At 43.5% G+C, this 16,934-nt stretch overlaps 1 protein-coding gene across 3 annotated transcripts in view; it reads right to left on the bottom strand.

Moving 5' to 3' along the window:
• LOC147123250 (magnesium transporter NIPA2-like) overlaps window positions 1-16,934 on the bottom strand; it is a 52,973-nt gene that overhangs the window by 20,037 nt on the left and 16,002 nt on the right. For 2 of the 3 annotated variants that reach the window (XM_085969825.1, XM_085969818.1), the window contains exons 2-3: window positions 8,579-8,848; window positions 4,182-4,238 (exon numbers count right to left, since the gene is read on the bottom strand). In XM_085969825.1, coding sequence (XP_085825951.1) covers window positions 4,182-4,238; window positions 8,579-8,848 — 327 coding nt within the window. The remainder of the gene's footprint in view (window positions 1-4,181; window positions 4,239-8,578; window positions 8,849-16,934) is intronic. The other variant, XM_085969833.1, reaches the window with a different exon arrangement.

The raw sequence follows: 16,934 nt of genomic DNA, 5'->3' as shown, positions 1-16,934 counted from the left end.
AGTGGACGTAGTGTATTTAGACTTCCAAAAGGCATTTGACAAGGTGCCACACAAAAGATTATTGCTTAAGATAAAAAATCACAGGATTGGGGGTAATATTCTGGCATGGATAGAGGGTTGGCTATCTAACAAAAGGCAGAGAGTTGGGTAAATGGTTCATTCTCAGACTGGCAATCAGTAACTAGTGGTGTTCCGCAGGGGTCAGTGCTGGGTCCCCAACTCTTTACAATCTATATTAACGATTTGGAGGAGGGGACCGAGTGTAACATATCAAAGTTTGCAGATGATACTAAGATGGGAGGGAAAGTAGTGAGTGAGGAGGACATAAAAAACCTGCAAGGGGACATCGACAGGCTAAGTAAGTGGGCAGAGATTTGGCAGATGGAATACAATACTGTAAAGTGTGAGGTTATGCACTTTGGCAGGAAAAATCGTAGAGCAAGTTATTATCTTAATGGCAAGAAAGTGGAAAGTACTGAAGTACAAAGGGATCTGGGGGTCCTGGTGCACGAAACTCAAAAGGTTAGTATGCAGGTGCAGTAAGTGATTAAGAAGGCCAATGGAATGTTGGCTTTCATTGCTAGGGGGATAGAATATAAAAATAGGGAGGTATTGCTTCAGTTGTACAAGGTATTGGTGAGACCGCACCTGGAATACTGCGTACAGTTTTGGTGTCCATACTTAAGAAAGGACATACTTGCTCTCGAGTCAGTACAAAGAAGGTTCACTCGGTTAATCCCGGGGATGAGGGGATGGACATATGAGGAGAGGTTGAGTAGATTGGGACTCTACTCATTGGAGTTCAGAAGAATGAGAGGCGATCTTATTGAAACATATAAGATTGTGAAGGGGTTGGATCGGGTGGATGCGGGGAAGATGTTCCCGATGATGGGTGAAACTAGAACTAGGGGGCATAGTCTTAGAATAAGGGGCTGCTCTTTCAAAACTGAGATGAGGAGGAACTACTTCACTCAGAGGGTGGTAGGTCCATGGAATATGCTGCCCCAAAAAGCTGTAGAAGCTACATCATTACATAAATTTAAAACAGAAATAGACAGTTTCCCAGAAGTAAAGGGAATTAAGGGTTACGGGGAGCGGGCAGGAATTTGGACATGAGTCTAGGTTCGGATCGGTCATAGCCCTGTGGGTAGCGGAGCGGGCCCAGGGGCCGTGTAGCCTGATCCTGCTCCTATTTCGTGTGACTAATTCTGTTAGATTCAGGAGATGGTTCTGTGATAGTGCATTGGCGGTTAGGATCAGATCAGCCATGATCTTATTGAATGGCGGAGCAGGCTTGAGGGGCCGATTGACCTACTCCTGCTCCTATTTCTTATGTTCTAATGTTAAACAGTGACAGGATCGGACAAAGTCAACATGGATTTACAAAAGGTAAATCATGCTTGACTAATCTACTGGAATTTTTTTGAGGATGTAACTGGTAGAATAGATAAGGGAGAACCAGTGGATGTGGTGTATTTGGACTTTCAGAAGGCTTTCGATAAGGTCCCGAATAAGAGATTAGCGTGCAAAGTTAAAGCACATGGGATTGGGGGCAAGGTATTGAGTTGGATGGAAAACTGGTTGGCAGACCGGAAGCAAACAGTTGGAATAAACGGGTCTTTTTCCGAGTGGCAGGCAGTGACCAGTGGGGTACCGCAGGGGTCGGTGCTAGGACCCCAGTTATTCACAATATATATTAATGATCTAGACGTGGGAACTAAATTTAATATCTCCAAGTTTGCAGATGACACAAAGCTGGGTGGGCGTGTGTGCTGTGAGGAGGATGCAGAGAAACTCCAGTATGATTTGGACAGGTTGGGTGATTATACAGCATTTGCCATGCATTTGTCAAATGTGGATAAATGCGAGGTTATCCACTTTGGTGGCAAAAACAGGAAGGCAGAATATTATCTGAACGGCAATAGGTTGAGAAAAGGGGAAGTGCAACGAGACCTGGTGCACCAGTCGCTGAAGGTAAGCATGCACGTGCAGCAGGCGGTTAAGAAGGCAAATGGTATGTTGGCCTTCATAGCGAGAGGGTTCGAGTACAGGAGCAAGGATGTCTTGCTGCAGTTGTACAGGGCCTTGGTGAGACCACACCTTGAGTATTGTGCGCAGTTTTGGTCACCTTATCTGAGGAAGGATGTTCTTGCCATGGAGGAAGTGCACGAAGATTCACCAGACTGATACCTGGGATGGCAGGAATGACGTATGAAGAGAGATTGGGTCGATTGGGCTTGTACTCGCTGGAGTTTAGAAGAATGAGAGGGGATCTCATTGAAACTTATAAAATTCTAACAGGGCTAGACAGACTAGATGCAGGAAGGATGTCCCCGATGGCGGCGGGAGTCCAGAACCAGGGGTCACAGTCTAAGGATAAGGGGTAAGCCATTTAGGACAGAGATGAGGAGGAATTTCTTCACCCAGAGAGTGGTGAACCTGTGGAATTCTCTACCACAGAAGGCAGTCGAGGCCAATTCATTAAATATATTCAAGAAGGAGTTAGATATATTTCTTAAGGCTAAAGGAATCAAGGGATATGGGAGAAAGCAGGGACAGGGTATTGAATTTGGATGATCAGCCATGATCTCATTAAATGGCGGAACAGGCTCGAGGGGCCAAATGGCCGACTCCTGCTTCTATCGTCTATGTTTCTATGTAAGATGGAGGTTGAGACCCCCATGCATTGAACTCCTTTGTGAATTTGGAACTTTTGTCTGCCAGGGAGGTTTTGCACTGCTAAACTAATGGTTCCCTCCCTTGCTTTTGGCTTATATGATGTTCATCGTAGATCACAGAGAGGGTTGACAGTACATACTTGTGCCAGTGCTAGATGTATCTGCCAGCTGAGCTATGATGGCGGGGGGGGGGGGGGGGGGGGGCGGAAGTGGGGCAACTGGATTAGTTTCAAATTGCTTTAGCACAACAGGCTAAACGGTCTCCTTCTATGCTATAAACACCTACAACTGCATGTTGTTTTGTTGCTCTTCATGGGAGCATCTCCAGAACCTGAGGCAAATGTGCATTTTTGGAATAAATATTTTATGCTTCAATCGTGTCCACCAATGATAAATGGGGTGCTGCATTTTGTACAGTATTTAGAGCCTGTGTCATAAATTGGGGTAGATGTACTAAGGCAGATTTTCTGAATGTGTGCTCCTTGTGTGGAGCCACGATCGGTAAAATCATTGGGTGCATGCCTGCAAATTCCCAATATGCACGCTCGGTAAGACAGTCTCCATGCCAAGAGTACACATTTGGAAAATTGGCCCCAATGTCCCAACTGTGAAAGCACAGTACATTGTTTTGGGTCAGTGTTGGCATATGTACCCAAATGACAAGAACCTAGCTGGTGGCATACTTTCTATTCGGAGTGTTAAGTTCCAATTTTGTGGCTCAGTATCCCTCCCTCCCCAGTGCTCATCAGCTTTTATGGCTCTCATTGATCTGTCCCCTTTAAAGCGTATTGTCGGTCAATGATTGTAGCCATTATAAGCTGCATTAAATACTGCTTGCGGCCGAGCCTATAAGCTACGAGTGCCAATTCATTTTTATTTTATTAGGACTACATTTTTCCCAATGAACACAGTATTGTTCTTATTAATATTTCCTCAAGAGGGTCATTGGCCAAGAGCAACACCCCAATTTTGGGGATTAAAAATACCTGAAGAAAACAGACTGGGCAATTTAACAACAGAAAATACCTGCAAACCATGAAAGACTCTCTATTCTGACCTACACCTTTTGAGAGACTGATAGCGGTCTCCCAGTTGCACAGGAAGAAAGGTGATGCAAGGACTAAAGCACGCAAGCGGTTTAGTGGGGGGGGGGGGGGGGGGGGAGAGAATTCCATTGAAATGCAAGTTTCTGTTGTTTGAGTGGGGAATACAGAGTCAGAATATCTGAGTGAGGTATGTGAAATCTGTTCTAGTCACCTAAAGATTCCGAGAAATCAACTGAATGAGTAGATTAACTGTATAAGCAAACAGCTTGAAACAAAACCACCATAAAAGCAATCATTTCAGTTAACCTTGCAAATGAGACAAATCGTCTACAGCAATCCTGTACAGTGGAACCCTTGGATAACCACAAATTCACCTCAATGGTCTGTTTATAGAATATTTATTTTTTTGTTTGAGGCTCAAGTTAAACCCAAACTATTAAAAAAAAACTTAACTTACTGGAAAGGAGTCCTCCCCACCACAGCCATTCTTTTAGATATGCATATCCTCCTTGACCTGCAAAACCATTACAGAACAATCAATTTGATGGATTGAATTTGGGTGCATTTTTGCCTTGACAGCTGGTATCAGTGAGGATACCAAATGTCAGCATTTTCCACCCCATTAACATTCATTGGCATTCGTGGTTAAGGATCATTAACTTTAATCTCATTACTGTAAATTTATCCAAGACACATAAATTTGGCTAACACAAATTATAGATTATAAATACATTATTTTCACTTCAGACTCTCCCAGTCACATTTTTAAAACATTAAAAACAACAATTTTTGCCAAATTTTTCAACTCTCATTAAAAGATTTCTAGTAGCTCCACTAAATAAATTTCATTTTTTCCTATGGTATTTAAAAACAAACACCAAAATGAGTCAATATTTTAAAGGAACTATGAAAGTGTAAAATTATTAACTGGATTTTTAAAAATGTCTAAATATTGACCTTGACAAGCCAGGAAATGATGCTAAAGTTTATTTATTGTTTACACTGTACATAAAATTGGTCTACTCCATTTATGGTAGTTATTTGAATTATAATTCCAGTTACAACTAGTACAGAGGTAGCTGAGCTGCCAGTGATATCTGCTGGAATTTGGACTAGAGAACCTTATCGATTAATCCAGTAACTGTAATGCTGAACTTCAGCAGAATCTTTTGGCAAATTTTCATGCCAATTTTTTTTAATTAATTGATATAGACCTTTACAGTTTCATAGCAAGAGGAGAGGGGAAGGGGCAAAAAGAGATACCTAAACTTTATCAGACTGAAGAATATGCAAAGGAACCTTGTGCCGTGCACTGGCTATAACTGGACTGCATAGCTGGACACCATGCAAATTGTTAAAAAAGCAGTCTACTGCATCTAATGTTCTGTTATTAGTGTTGGCATAAAAATACTAGCTATCCATCTCCATTACTTCATTATGTTTACCAATCTGGATCCAAGTTTTCCTATTGCTGGTGTTAGTATGACAAATACTGTGCATCCACTTATGATATTTGCTCGAATATGTAATGCTCTAATATGTAATGCAACACTTAACAGACCATTAATGGAGTAATTGGACCAATCCTATAACCATTTCACCTGCAAATAGAAAACGGGACTTGTATTTACACAGCGCTTCATTACATCTCTCAAAGTCTACATTCTTTGCAAAGCAAGAACCCACAAACAAAAATCAGATGAATAATAAGTTAAAACAAAAACAAAATACTGCGGATGCTGGAATTCTGAAATAAAAACAGAAAATGCTGGAAATACTCAGCAGGTCAGGCAGCATCTGTAAAGAGAGAGAAACAGAGTTAACGTTTCAGGTCGATGAACCTTTGTCAGAGCTCATCAGAATAATAAGTTAATGTTTTTGGTTGTGTTGGCTAAAGGAGGAATGTTAGCCAGGGCACCAGGAGAACTCCCTGCTGTAAGATAGTGCCATAAGATCTTTTAATGTACATCTGAACCAAAAGAATAAGAAAGCAGGGCTTTAGTTCAATATCTCATCCAAAAGATGGCACTCCAACAAAGCAGCACGTCAATACCGCATTGGAGTATCAGCTGTAGATTATGTGCTGCTGTCTTCAGCACTCAATCTTCTGACTCAGAGGCAGAATTGCCATCACTGAGCACAGCCAACAGTGAAGAAATCAAGAGAGACATTTGATACTGCACCCAGACAAGATTAAATGGGACCTTAGCTGCACAAACCTTTGCTTATTAAAAGGAATTGCCCATGAACGAATAGACAAAAGAAATAAGAGCCTCAATTTTATACACCTTCTCCTCTGCCACCGCCACCATCCCCACCCCACCCAAAACAGGCAGAAACGGTCAGGCAAGGGGGTTAAAATTTTGAGAAAAAAAAAACGCAATCCTGCCTCCAACCTGCCAATTCCCGGCCACTGTAATAATACCGGCGGCAATTCGGGCCATCTATGAGGCTCTCACTAAAGGCAGGCAGAGGCCTACTTCAGATTCAAAGTCACAGTCCAATGACATCATCAGCGCCATGATGCAATTGTAACATCAAGTCAGGGGAAGTGCCGCACTTGGAACCACCGCGAGAGGAACAGACAGGCCAGAACAGACCAGGGTAAGCGTAAGAAATGTATTCCTGTTTGTACTCCTGTGGGCCAGGAGGAGCAGGAGAGCACCCTCCAGGCCTCTTAATGAGCCCTTGATCAAGGAAGTCCCCAGCCCTGGCCTCTCCCAATCGTGAGGGAATCTCAGGAGTCCCACAGGTCCATGGCTATGGCCTCCTGCTGTCAAATTCCCACCCGCCAGCCAGGTAGTGAATCTAGACAGGTATTGGGCAGGACTCCGGAAATTATTATTTAAACGAGGCCTTACCATTAAATCAGCAGGGCCTCCACGTCCCCGAACTCATGTGCACCGCTTCACCCTCGGCAAAAGCAAGGCCAAGATATCAGCACAACATTAAACATCTGAATTCCCTGGATACGGCAAAGGCTGCAGGCCCTGATACTATCTCGCTGTAGTACTGACAACCTCCACACCAGAACTAGCCAAGATACACTGGTGCAGTTATGACACTGGATTCTACCCAATAATGTGGAAGATTGCCCAGGTTATTTCCCACCAACTAAAAACAGGATCGATCAAGCCTAAGCAATTACCATCCTATTCGCCTCCTCCCAAATCATCAGTAAAGTAATGGAAGGAGTGACCATGTAAATACTTACGAACGGGCTAGACAGGTAGTTGAAGGAAGAGGGGAATAAAAGGACACAGGAATAGACCAAATTTATGGGATTAGGACTATGTTCATGGGGAAGAAAATGGCAGTACAGACTGGTGGGCCAAATGGCCTGTTTCCATGTTGTAATTTAATTGTAGCCATAAAAATCTGGGTACTAGACTGCATCACTGAAAGGAATTCTTGCCTTTTTATGTGATTAAAGTTACCAGGTATTCAGATTAACAGAAGTTAAAGCTCAAAAGAACAAATGTCTTTTGTGAGATCTAAAAAGGACTTATTACTAAGCTATCCTGATAAACAAATATCTGGAACATTCTGAAACAGATCACATATCAAGTATAAAATTGGTTTGGGGCAAAATGTCTAAAAGGAGCAAGCATAAAAGACTGATTGACAAAGCACGAGATCATTATAAACAACGAATAATGTATTAAATGTTAGATTAATTACTGTGGGTTTAGCCTTCTTCATTCTGTGTAAATAATACAGCGCCACAGTGAAAAGAAAATTGCCAACATTTCAGGGTGAAAAAACTGAAGAATCTATCACTTTAAAACTTGGAGGAGGGCCTTGTTCATGAGTGAACGGACATTATGGAGGGAAATGTGGAGGGGGTTGTGATTGTTGATGCAGTGGCAGAGGCCGAGGGTGAGCAAGGTAGGAAAGAAGCTAGTGAGATTAGCCCCCAGCAAGCATGTTTTGGGGGAGGGGAGAAGAGAAAGAAAGAGATTGATGAGGAGGATGGGGCAGAACTTAGTGCCAGACTCATTACTGAACAACAGAATTCAATAACTTTACATTATTAAAAAAGTCATTTATTAATTCCCCCCCAATTGATCAACTTAAAAAAAAAAAAATAGCATTCTGCGGGTTTTTCGCACTATAACCGAGAAGCAGTTCATGCAACCTTGCTGAAATCATGAAGATGACTGTCCAGGAGATAAAAATATTGCAGCTATACCATGAACTATCAAATTAATCCAACATTAACATTCAGAGGAGGTTTTAAGAGCACATAAATTCTGTTTCTTAAAGATATACAAAAGAAAAGTTAAATTTTTCATAAAGATAAAACCGAAGTTTAGGATCTCTACCTTCTTTAGCATGTTGCAACATAGCTGACTAACTAGTTGTCAGTCTACACCCAACAGTACATAATGAATTCCAAAAATATAGGTTAGCTGGGTCAGAATGGCAGGAAGACTGCCTGTTTTGTTCATCATGCACTGTTATACCGCACTTTGCTGTTGAAACAAAATGCCTAAGCAGGACAGGTAAACAAAGCATCCAGGGGATCCTCACTTCATCCAAAGAAAGAACTGCATGCAAGACTCTGACTGGCCAGCCCAGAATGTGCCTTGCAATGTCTGGTTATATACAGGGAAATAACATGCTCTTTTGTTTACGAGCCACCTCAAAACAGCAGGCATAGAAACAAGGTTTTAATGTAATGCTCATCTACACATGCAATTTTTTATATTAAGCTCATGTGCAAATTACACTTTAAACTTTGAAGCATTGATCAGCCAGAATTTATTTCTGCAAAGTCAATAATTCTAGTAAATTAGACTTTCATGTGATCCTTGAAATTTAAAAAAATCTCAATGCTAAAAATAGACTTACCAGCTCTGGTAATTCCTTTTTCAGACAAACGTAAGAGGCCTTTCTTCTTAAGTATAAAGCTGCATCCAATGAAGAGACTAGAGGTGACTGCTAGGGCCAACCCAATGTACAAGTTGTATTGCGTTCCAGGCCAAGCTATTGTTTCGAAGTTTGTCCCATTTAATTTTTCACTTGTTTTGTGGGAGTGAACATCTTTTATTTCGGTTATATTGATGATCTGACATAAAGCCTGTTGAGTCGTAGAAGGGCAGGCTAAGGAAATTAAGGAACCTGTAGGGAAAAACAACATTTTTAAATACTATTTGTCTGGCCTTGAGGCCTATAGAAGAAAAAATGTTTCTATTCCATATCTAAACACAAAACCACCACAGCATGTGAATTTTTTATGTTGCATTTGAATGTCTCACTTGTGATTTAGTTAGGTTACTGCAGAGTTTAATGGGAAAACAACTTTTGTAGAAATTAGAAATTTAATTGAGCCAGTTTGGGATTTGTTTTTAATAAAAAGAATACACTTCTCAGAATATTCAATTCATCAAAACTAATTTTTATTTCTAATTAACCAAAAGATGGTGTGAAAAGCCACTTTTTGATGAGGAGAATTCATTCAGTGCACCACAAATCCCAGAGTGCTTTTGGTGCCAAAAGATGTAAACAGCAATGCCCAAACAGCAAGGAGAAACATTCTCCAATGTAAAAAAACATTTAGCTTACAAATTGTTGGAAAATTTGAGTACCATCTTTTGGCAGTGTATACAGGTTTCTCCTGCATACCTAAAGATATTTTGCTGCATTTTTGAAGGTTTTCTTGTACACATACGGAATAGATATGGTTAGGCATGATGTTGATTTATCGGAAACCGACGAGTTACTATCCATTTGAAAATGAAATGCTGCAAGCTGTAGTATTTTCATTTAGATGAGGCAAAGGGACCAAGGATAGACCCTGGGGGGACACTAGAAGTGTTTGTATGAGGGCAGAAATAGAAAAATGGCAGAGATACACTGACTACATTTCAACAGGTGATACCATGTGAGGGCAGTTCCACAGAATCTGTCAAAAAAGGAGGCAATGGAAGAAGATGGCACAGTTGACTATCAAATGCTATAGATCAGTCAAGTTACAGAGGAGGTCATTTCTAACTTTGGCCACGGCAGTCTCAGATCTGTGAGCAGGACAGAAGACAGACTAAAGGTATTTGAACAGGGAGCTTTGGGAGAGATGGACAGCAATGAAACATTTGAGACCTTAAAGACGAGAGGTTAGAGACGGAACAGTAATTGAAGAGGATGAATAGGTTAAGGGCATATTTTCTATGGAGGGTGTTAATTTTGAAAAGGGAGAGGGACAGTGTCTGACCAGATAGAGATGTTAAAAATGTGAGCCAGCTTCGAGGTCAGGGGGTGGGGGTAGTTGAGTGGTCAGAAGTTGTATAGGGAGGGGATTGAGGGAATGGGTTTCATGAAAGAGATGATCTTATCTGGGGGAGATAGAAAAAGACAGATGATCAAGGCTAGAATAGGAGAGATACTAGGAAGATTGAGGGGAGGGGGTGTGAATAGCAGTTAAGGATAGCTGCACAGATGGCTTCAGTCTTAGAGATAAAGAAATCCACGAGCTCTTCACACGTGGTACTGGAAGGGAGTGCGGAAGGGGTGAGGCAAAGGTGTTTGAGAAGTCACTAAATCATGAGAAAATAAATTCTGGGTGGTCTTTGGCTCCCATGATCATGGAATAGTAGGAGGGATTTACGGAGAATGGCAAGACTTGGTCATTACTGACATGATTGGGCCAAATCAGGCGATGAATAGCTGGACCAATTGTGCGCTGGGTGCACACTGACTTAAGGGAACAAACATGGGGAGTGTACCAACGGCATTCACATCCTCAGAATTTCCAAAAGCTGGAATCCACTGCCAATGAATTACTTTCAAAGTGCAGTCACTGTTGTTTTGTAGGCAAACGTGGCATCCAATTCGCAAGGGGAATAAAACCATAAGTAGATAAAAGCCTTGAAGGACAAAACACAAACATTGAAAGCACAGTCTAGGGTCATATCTCCCTCTCCCAAGAGAATTTTGAATTTTTACATTAAAAATGCTGCTTTCTAGTCAATGGGTTATTAATCTTTTAGATTAAAAAATAACCTAACTTTTGAATATGCAACCAGATCACTTCCCCAAAAGCTACCTCAACAGTCACTTGCACACAACCCTCCAACTCCAATTCATAGAGGCACTCGACTGCCTTTGAACCCAGTTGAGACTCAGTGTAACTCATCCAACTAGCCACCATTTCACAGAAACATTTTCTCCTCCTCCAACCCTCCTACTTTGTAGAGACATTCTACTTCTTCCCCCTCAATTTCAACCCCAAAAGGGGCTAGAATATAAATAGGGAGGAAGTGATGCTTCAGTTGTACAGAGCCCTGGTCTGGCCCCATCTGGAGTACTGTGTTCAGTTTTGGGCACCGCACCTCAGGAAAGAGATATTGGCCTTGGAGATGGTCCAGCACAGATTTTATCAGAATGATACCAGGGCTTAAAAAGTGTTAAATTAGGAGGACAATTTGCATAAACTTTTACTACATTGAGTTTAGAAAGTTGACGGGTGATCTGTTGAAGTGTTTATAAAATGATAAACGGACTCGATAAAAGTAGATGCAACGAAGCCATTTCCTCTAGTGGGGGAGTCCAGAACAAGTGGGCATAATCTTAAAATTAGAGCTAGGCCATTTAGGAGTGAAATCAGGAAGCACTTTTTCCACACAAAAAGAGTGAAATCCTGAATATTCTCTCCTAAAAAGCTGTAGATACTGGATCAATTGAAATTTTCAAAACTGAGATCTTAAGATATAAAGGAATATGGAGCAAAATCAAGTAAATGGAGTTCAGGTATTGATCAGCCATGATCAAATTGAATGCTGAAAGAGTTGAGCGGCTTTGTGGTCTGCTCCTGTTCCTATGTTCACACTCTTCTCTCCATCCGACTTAGTGAGCTGGTAGCCTTCTTCCACCCACTATCCCTGTTGTGTATGTACCTTTAAGAGAATAACTGGTCTCAGACTGCAGTACCGGCAGTGACCACCCCTGTATAAAAGGCGCTAGAGAGCCTCTGTTGTTTAGAGTCGTTTATGCCTTCCACCAGTAAAGATCGTTTTGTTTTCTCTCCTGCTAGTCCATGTCTCAATCATTCACGGACTTAATACTGGCGACAAGTTAGAAACGAACTTACCTGCAACTCAGCAACAGCTCCGACGACGTTGTTGAAGGTCGGAGCTAAAAAAAAGTCCATTGAAACTCGAGGAACGGGCGTCGACTGTCAATCATCGGGTTCAAGGCTTTGCAGGAGAGACTGTCCAGAGCCAGGCCGGGTTCCTCGGTCCGTGGTTTCCCAGCTAATCGGGCTGGTGGCAGGTAGTGCTCTGATCCTTCCTGGGCTGCAACGGGGTCGGGCAGCGAGTCGGGAAGCAAGGAGAGAGAGGGTGGAGCATACAGGGCGCGGCCGGTATTTCGAAGCTGGGCAGCGTTCGGACCTCAGAAGAGGGAGGGAAGTGTCCCAGAGGGTCCGCTCCACGATGGGAAAATAATAAAAGAAAAAGAATACGCGCAAGAAACCGTGGAAAGCAGCGCTAACAACAGCGGGGAAGAAGGAAAAGCGCGGGAGGCGCCATTTTAGATTTGCAAGATGCCGAAGACTGGCTGTATCACTGCTTTTGAGAATACATTAGAGGACTGGACCACGTATGTGGAAAGAGTCGAGGTATATTTCGAGGCAAACGATATAGCGGAGGGGAAAAAGGCATCGATATTGTTAAACTTAATGGGCGCTAGAAAGTATGGCCTATTGCGGGACCTGATTACTCCAGCCAAACCGAAGGCGAAGAGTTTTAACGAAATTGTTGCTGTTCTACATGAGCACTTAAACCCTGCACCGCTGTTGATAGCAGAAAGATTTAAATTCCACAGGAGAACTCAGCACAAAGATGAGAGCAATGCGGAGTATCTTACGGAACTACGCAAGCTATCAAAGCACTGCCAGTTCGGAGCAGGACTGGCAGATACCCTACGGGACAAATTTGTCTGTGGACTCCTGAGTGAAGGAACACAGAAGAAGTTACTTGCAGAAAAAGAGCTGATGCTAGATAAGGCTTTCAGCGTGGCAGTATCGTATGAAGCAGCAGCCAGGGAAGCTGCAGAAATTCAACAAAAACCACAGGAATACGGCACCCACGAAATGACACAGGGATTTGCAAAATGTTATCGCTGCGGCAGAACTAACCATGACCAGAAGGACTGCTGGTCCAAAGACAAAATATGCAGACAATGCGGGAAGATTGGACACATTGCATGAGTTTGTAAGTCTGGGAAGAAGACCAGCGACAACAAAAAGGCTACTAAGGAACCGTACAAGAAAGTACAAAAGATGACGGACAGTAGTTCCGAAGACCAGATGAGCGATAGTGAATCCGGAAACAGAAGACTAAGCTGTCTCAAACTTCACAATGTAATCGCAAAAGAGGATCACCGAACCATTTGGGTCACTCTCACGATAGCAGGGTCCCAAGTTAAAATGGAATTGGATACAGGATCAGCGCTAACCGTCATGAATCGACGAGACTACGAGCGGCTATTTTCTCACATACCCTTGAGAGAGACATCCATCGTCTTGACGACATATACGGGGCAAAAAGTATACCCCAGAGGAAAAATAAGGGTGCCTGTCGAATACAATGGCAAGAAAATACGGAAATTGTATCTCTACATACTGCCAAATGGTGGACCACCGTTATTGGGACGGGAATGGATCAGGAAGATTAAGTTTGTGTGAGGGTGCCAGTCAGTTCCTTCTGTAGCCTCTAGATGGCACCTTCACTTGTTTGGTTCTAGCCCTTTGTTAATTGTTCCTAGCCTCTTGTGTTAATTCTTAACGGCCTGTTAGCTGTTCATGGGTTTCACCTGGTTTTCTTGGTATATAAGTTCTGTGGTTGCTTCCCTCCTTGCTCAGTCCTAACCGGGGAACCGGGGACTAGCCTTCGCTCTGTGGCTCCTGGCTTTGACTAGCTGGTTGCCATAGTTCTCTCAAGCTCTGTATTTAAGATGTAACTAAGTCTGTGTTCTTGTTGTTCTTGTTGTTCTTAGTCTTGATAAGGTGCTGGGCTGGACTAGCGTGTTGCCATGCTGGCACTTGTCTCGAGCTCTGTATTGATAAGCCTGTTACCCCTGCGGCAGCCCCTCGTGATAGCTTGTCTCGTCTCGGCAAGCTGGTTGCGCTTGTGGTAAACTTATCCCAGCTCAGTATGGACAAGTAGGTTGCCTCATGGAAGCTGTCCGGAGTTCCTATTCTTGACTAACCGTTTTGTAACTTGTCTCGAGTTCTATGTATATTGTTCTTGTCTCGAGTTCTATGCATGCTGCGGTGTTCCTGTCTCGAGTTCTTACGTATGCTGTTGTGTTCCTTGTATGAATCTAGTTATGTGTGAATCTAGTTAAGTAATGAATAAAGTACTGTTCCTTAAGATTGTATACCTGCCTCTAGCCTGGTTTCTGCATTTGGGTCCAGAACCTACCTTGCCCGGAGAGCACGGCCCCGTATCTACACGGCCCCGTGGCTCCCCAACCCTGACACTTAGATTGGCATTCCATTCATGCAATGACGGTGGACGGTAAAAAAGATGAAGACGTCACTCCTGGACGATTGTCAACAATCTTAGCTAACGCCAAAGAGGTATTTCAACAAGAACTGGGCACGCTTAAAGGCGTAACCGCCTCGATAAAAATTAGATGAGAATGCAGTTCCCAAGTTTTTCAAAGCGAGACCGGTACCATATGCAATTCGCCCAGCCATCGAGGCAGAGCTGGAGAATCTGGAGAAGGCGGGCGTGTTGTCTAAGGTCGACTGGAGCGAGTGGGCGACACCCATCATTCTGGTCATGAAAAAAACGTTAACCAGTAAGTCCGGAGAGCCAAGGAAGATTCGCATCTGTGGGGATTTCAAGGTGACGGTGAACCCTGTCCTTCGCACAGTACAATATCCTCTTCCAAGGATAGAAGACATCTTCGCCTCGCTGTCTGGAGGGAAGCGTTTTACAAAAATTGACCTAGCACAAGCATATTTGCAGATGGAGGTTGAAGAGTCCTCTAGGAAGTATCCCACGATAAACACTCAAAGGTCTTTACCAGTATCATCGATTGGTATTCGGAGTAGCATCGGCTCCGGCGATATGGCAAAGAGCGATGGAACAAGTCCTGCAAGGGATTCCGGGGACTCAGTGTTACTTGGACGACATCCTGGTAACAGGTGAAGATGACAGTGAACACCTTAACAACCTATAACAGGTGCTCACTAGACTACGGGAACATGGGCTGCGAGCCAACCGCCCCAAGTGCGAATTTTTTAAGAAACAGATATCGTATTGTGGCCACGTGATTGATGAAGAGGGGTTACATAAGTCCCCTGACAAAATTGAAGCGGTTGTTAAGGCCCCAGCGCCTGAAAATGTGTCGCAGCCGAGGTCATTCCTCGGGTTGGTGAATTACTATCATAAGTTTTTGCCGAATTTGTCGACAATTCTGCACCCACTGAACGCCCTGCTACGAACGGGGGTAGCATGGAAATGGAGCGATGATTGTAAGCGTGCTTTTCAGAAGAGTAAGGACTTAATCACTTCAAAAGGAAGTATTGGCTCACTACAACCCAGCACTGCCAATCAGGCTGGCGTGTGATGCGTCTCCCTACGGCATTGGGGCGGTACTGTCACATAAATTCCTTGATGGTTTAGAGAGGCCGATAGCTTTTGCGTCACGCTCTTTAACTTCTGCCGAGCGTAACTACGCCCAGATTGACAGAGAGACCCTCAGCCTAGTGTGGGGGGGTGAAGAAGTTCAATCACTATCTGCACGGTCAAAAATTTACTCTACTAACCGCTCATCAACCTCGTGTCTCCATTTTCAACCCTCAGAAGGGCGTACCGATAATGACAGCACAACGGCTGCAGAGATGGTCCCTTTTTCTAGGGGCACACCAATATGAAATCGAGTACAAAAGGAACTAAACAGCATGGAAATGCTGATGGATTGTCACATCTACCGTTGCCGACGGTGGAAGAAGAAGACCTTGCAGTGGATCCAATGGAGTTATTCCACTCGACCATAGTCGAATGTCTCCCTGTGACAAATGCAAACATAGAAAAGGAAACACGGAATGACCCGACACTATCACGGGTCTATGAATTAACGGGGAAGGGATGGCCAGCACATGGCGAACCACTGCTGCCAGCATGCTCGCCGAGAAGAGAACAGCCGTCAGTGTGCAGAGGAGCCTTGATGTGTGGATCCAGAGTAGTAATTCCACCTAAGTTGACGGATAGAGTGCTCAATGAGCTTCATGAGGGTCATCTGGGTGGGGTAAAAATGAAGAGCTTAGCCAGAGCGTTTGTGTGGTGGCCGGGAATCGATAGAGAAATCAAAGAGATGACCAAGAGCTGTGCAGGATGCCAGAAGATCCAAAACGCCCCACCACAAGCTCCTCTGCATCCATGGGAGTGGCCCTCATCTCCATGGCAAAGGGTGCACATTGATTTTGCTGGTCCCTTCATGGACTCGATGTTTTTAATTGCAGTGGCTGCACAAAAGTGGCCAGAGGTAATAAAAATGTCCTCAACCACCACAGAAAAAACTATCACAGTTTTACGAACCATATTCACCAGGAATGGGCTGCCTAAACAGATTTGCTCTGACAATGGACCACAGTTTGTGTCTGAAGAGTTCCAGAGGTTCTTAAAGAACAATGGTGTTAAGCATTACACATCTGCCCCATATCATCCAGCCACTAATGGATTGGCCGAGAGGTTTGTCCAAACATTCAAGAAGGCTATCAAGGCAATGTGTAATGAAGATATACCCCTACAACACAAGGTGGACAACTTCTTGTTTGCCTACCGGAATGCGACACATGCGGTTACCAACCAAACTCCAGCCATGATGTTCTACAATCGAAGACTACGATGCCGCTTGGATTTGGTTAAGCCAAATGTCCGAAGAGATGTGGAGAACAGGCAGTTTCAGAATATGAATGAAAGGCCGACCAAGAGTTTTAAGATAGGTCAACCAGTTTTGGCCCGGGACTACCGCACTGAGAAATGGCAGCCAGGAACGATTTGTACACGACAAGGACCTCTCATGTATACCGTGGACGTTGGGGAGAGTATACCGTGGACGTTGGGGAGAGTATTGTAAGACGACATGCTGACCAGATTCTAGAGTCACTGGAAAACGTCAACTCCACACCACGATCTGATACACCTGGTAATGAAATTGACGTTCCAATTGCAGCCACCGCAGACCCAGTAATATT

Source organism: Somniosus microcephalus, chromosome 2 (assembly GCF_052327205.1).
Source record: "Somniosus microcephalus isolate GS21.2 chromosome 2, FLI_Smic_1.0, whole genome shotgun sequence".
Lineage (NCBI taxonomy): Eukaryota > Metazoa > Chordata > Chondrichthyes > Squaliformes > Somniosidae > Somniosus > Somniosus microcephalus.
Note: the sequence above shows the minus strand (reverse complement) of the source record. Positions and strands in the feature narration are given on the sequence as shown.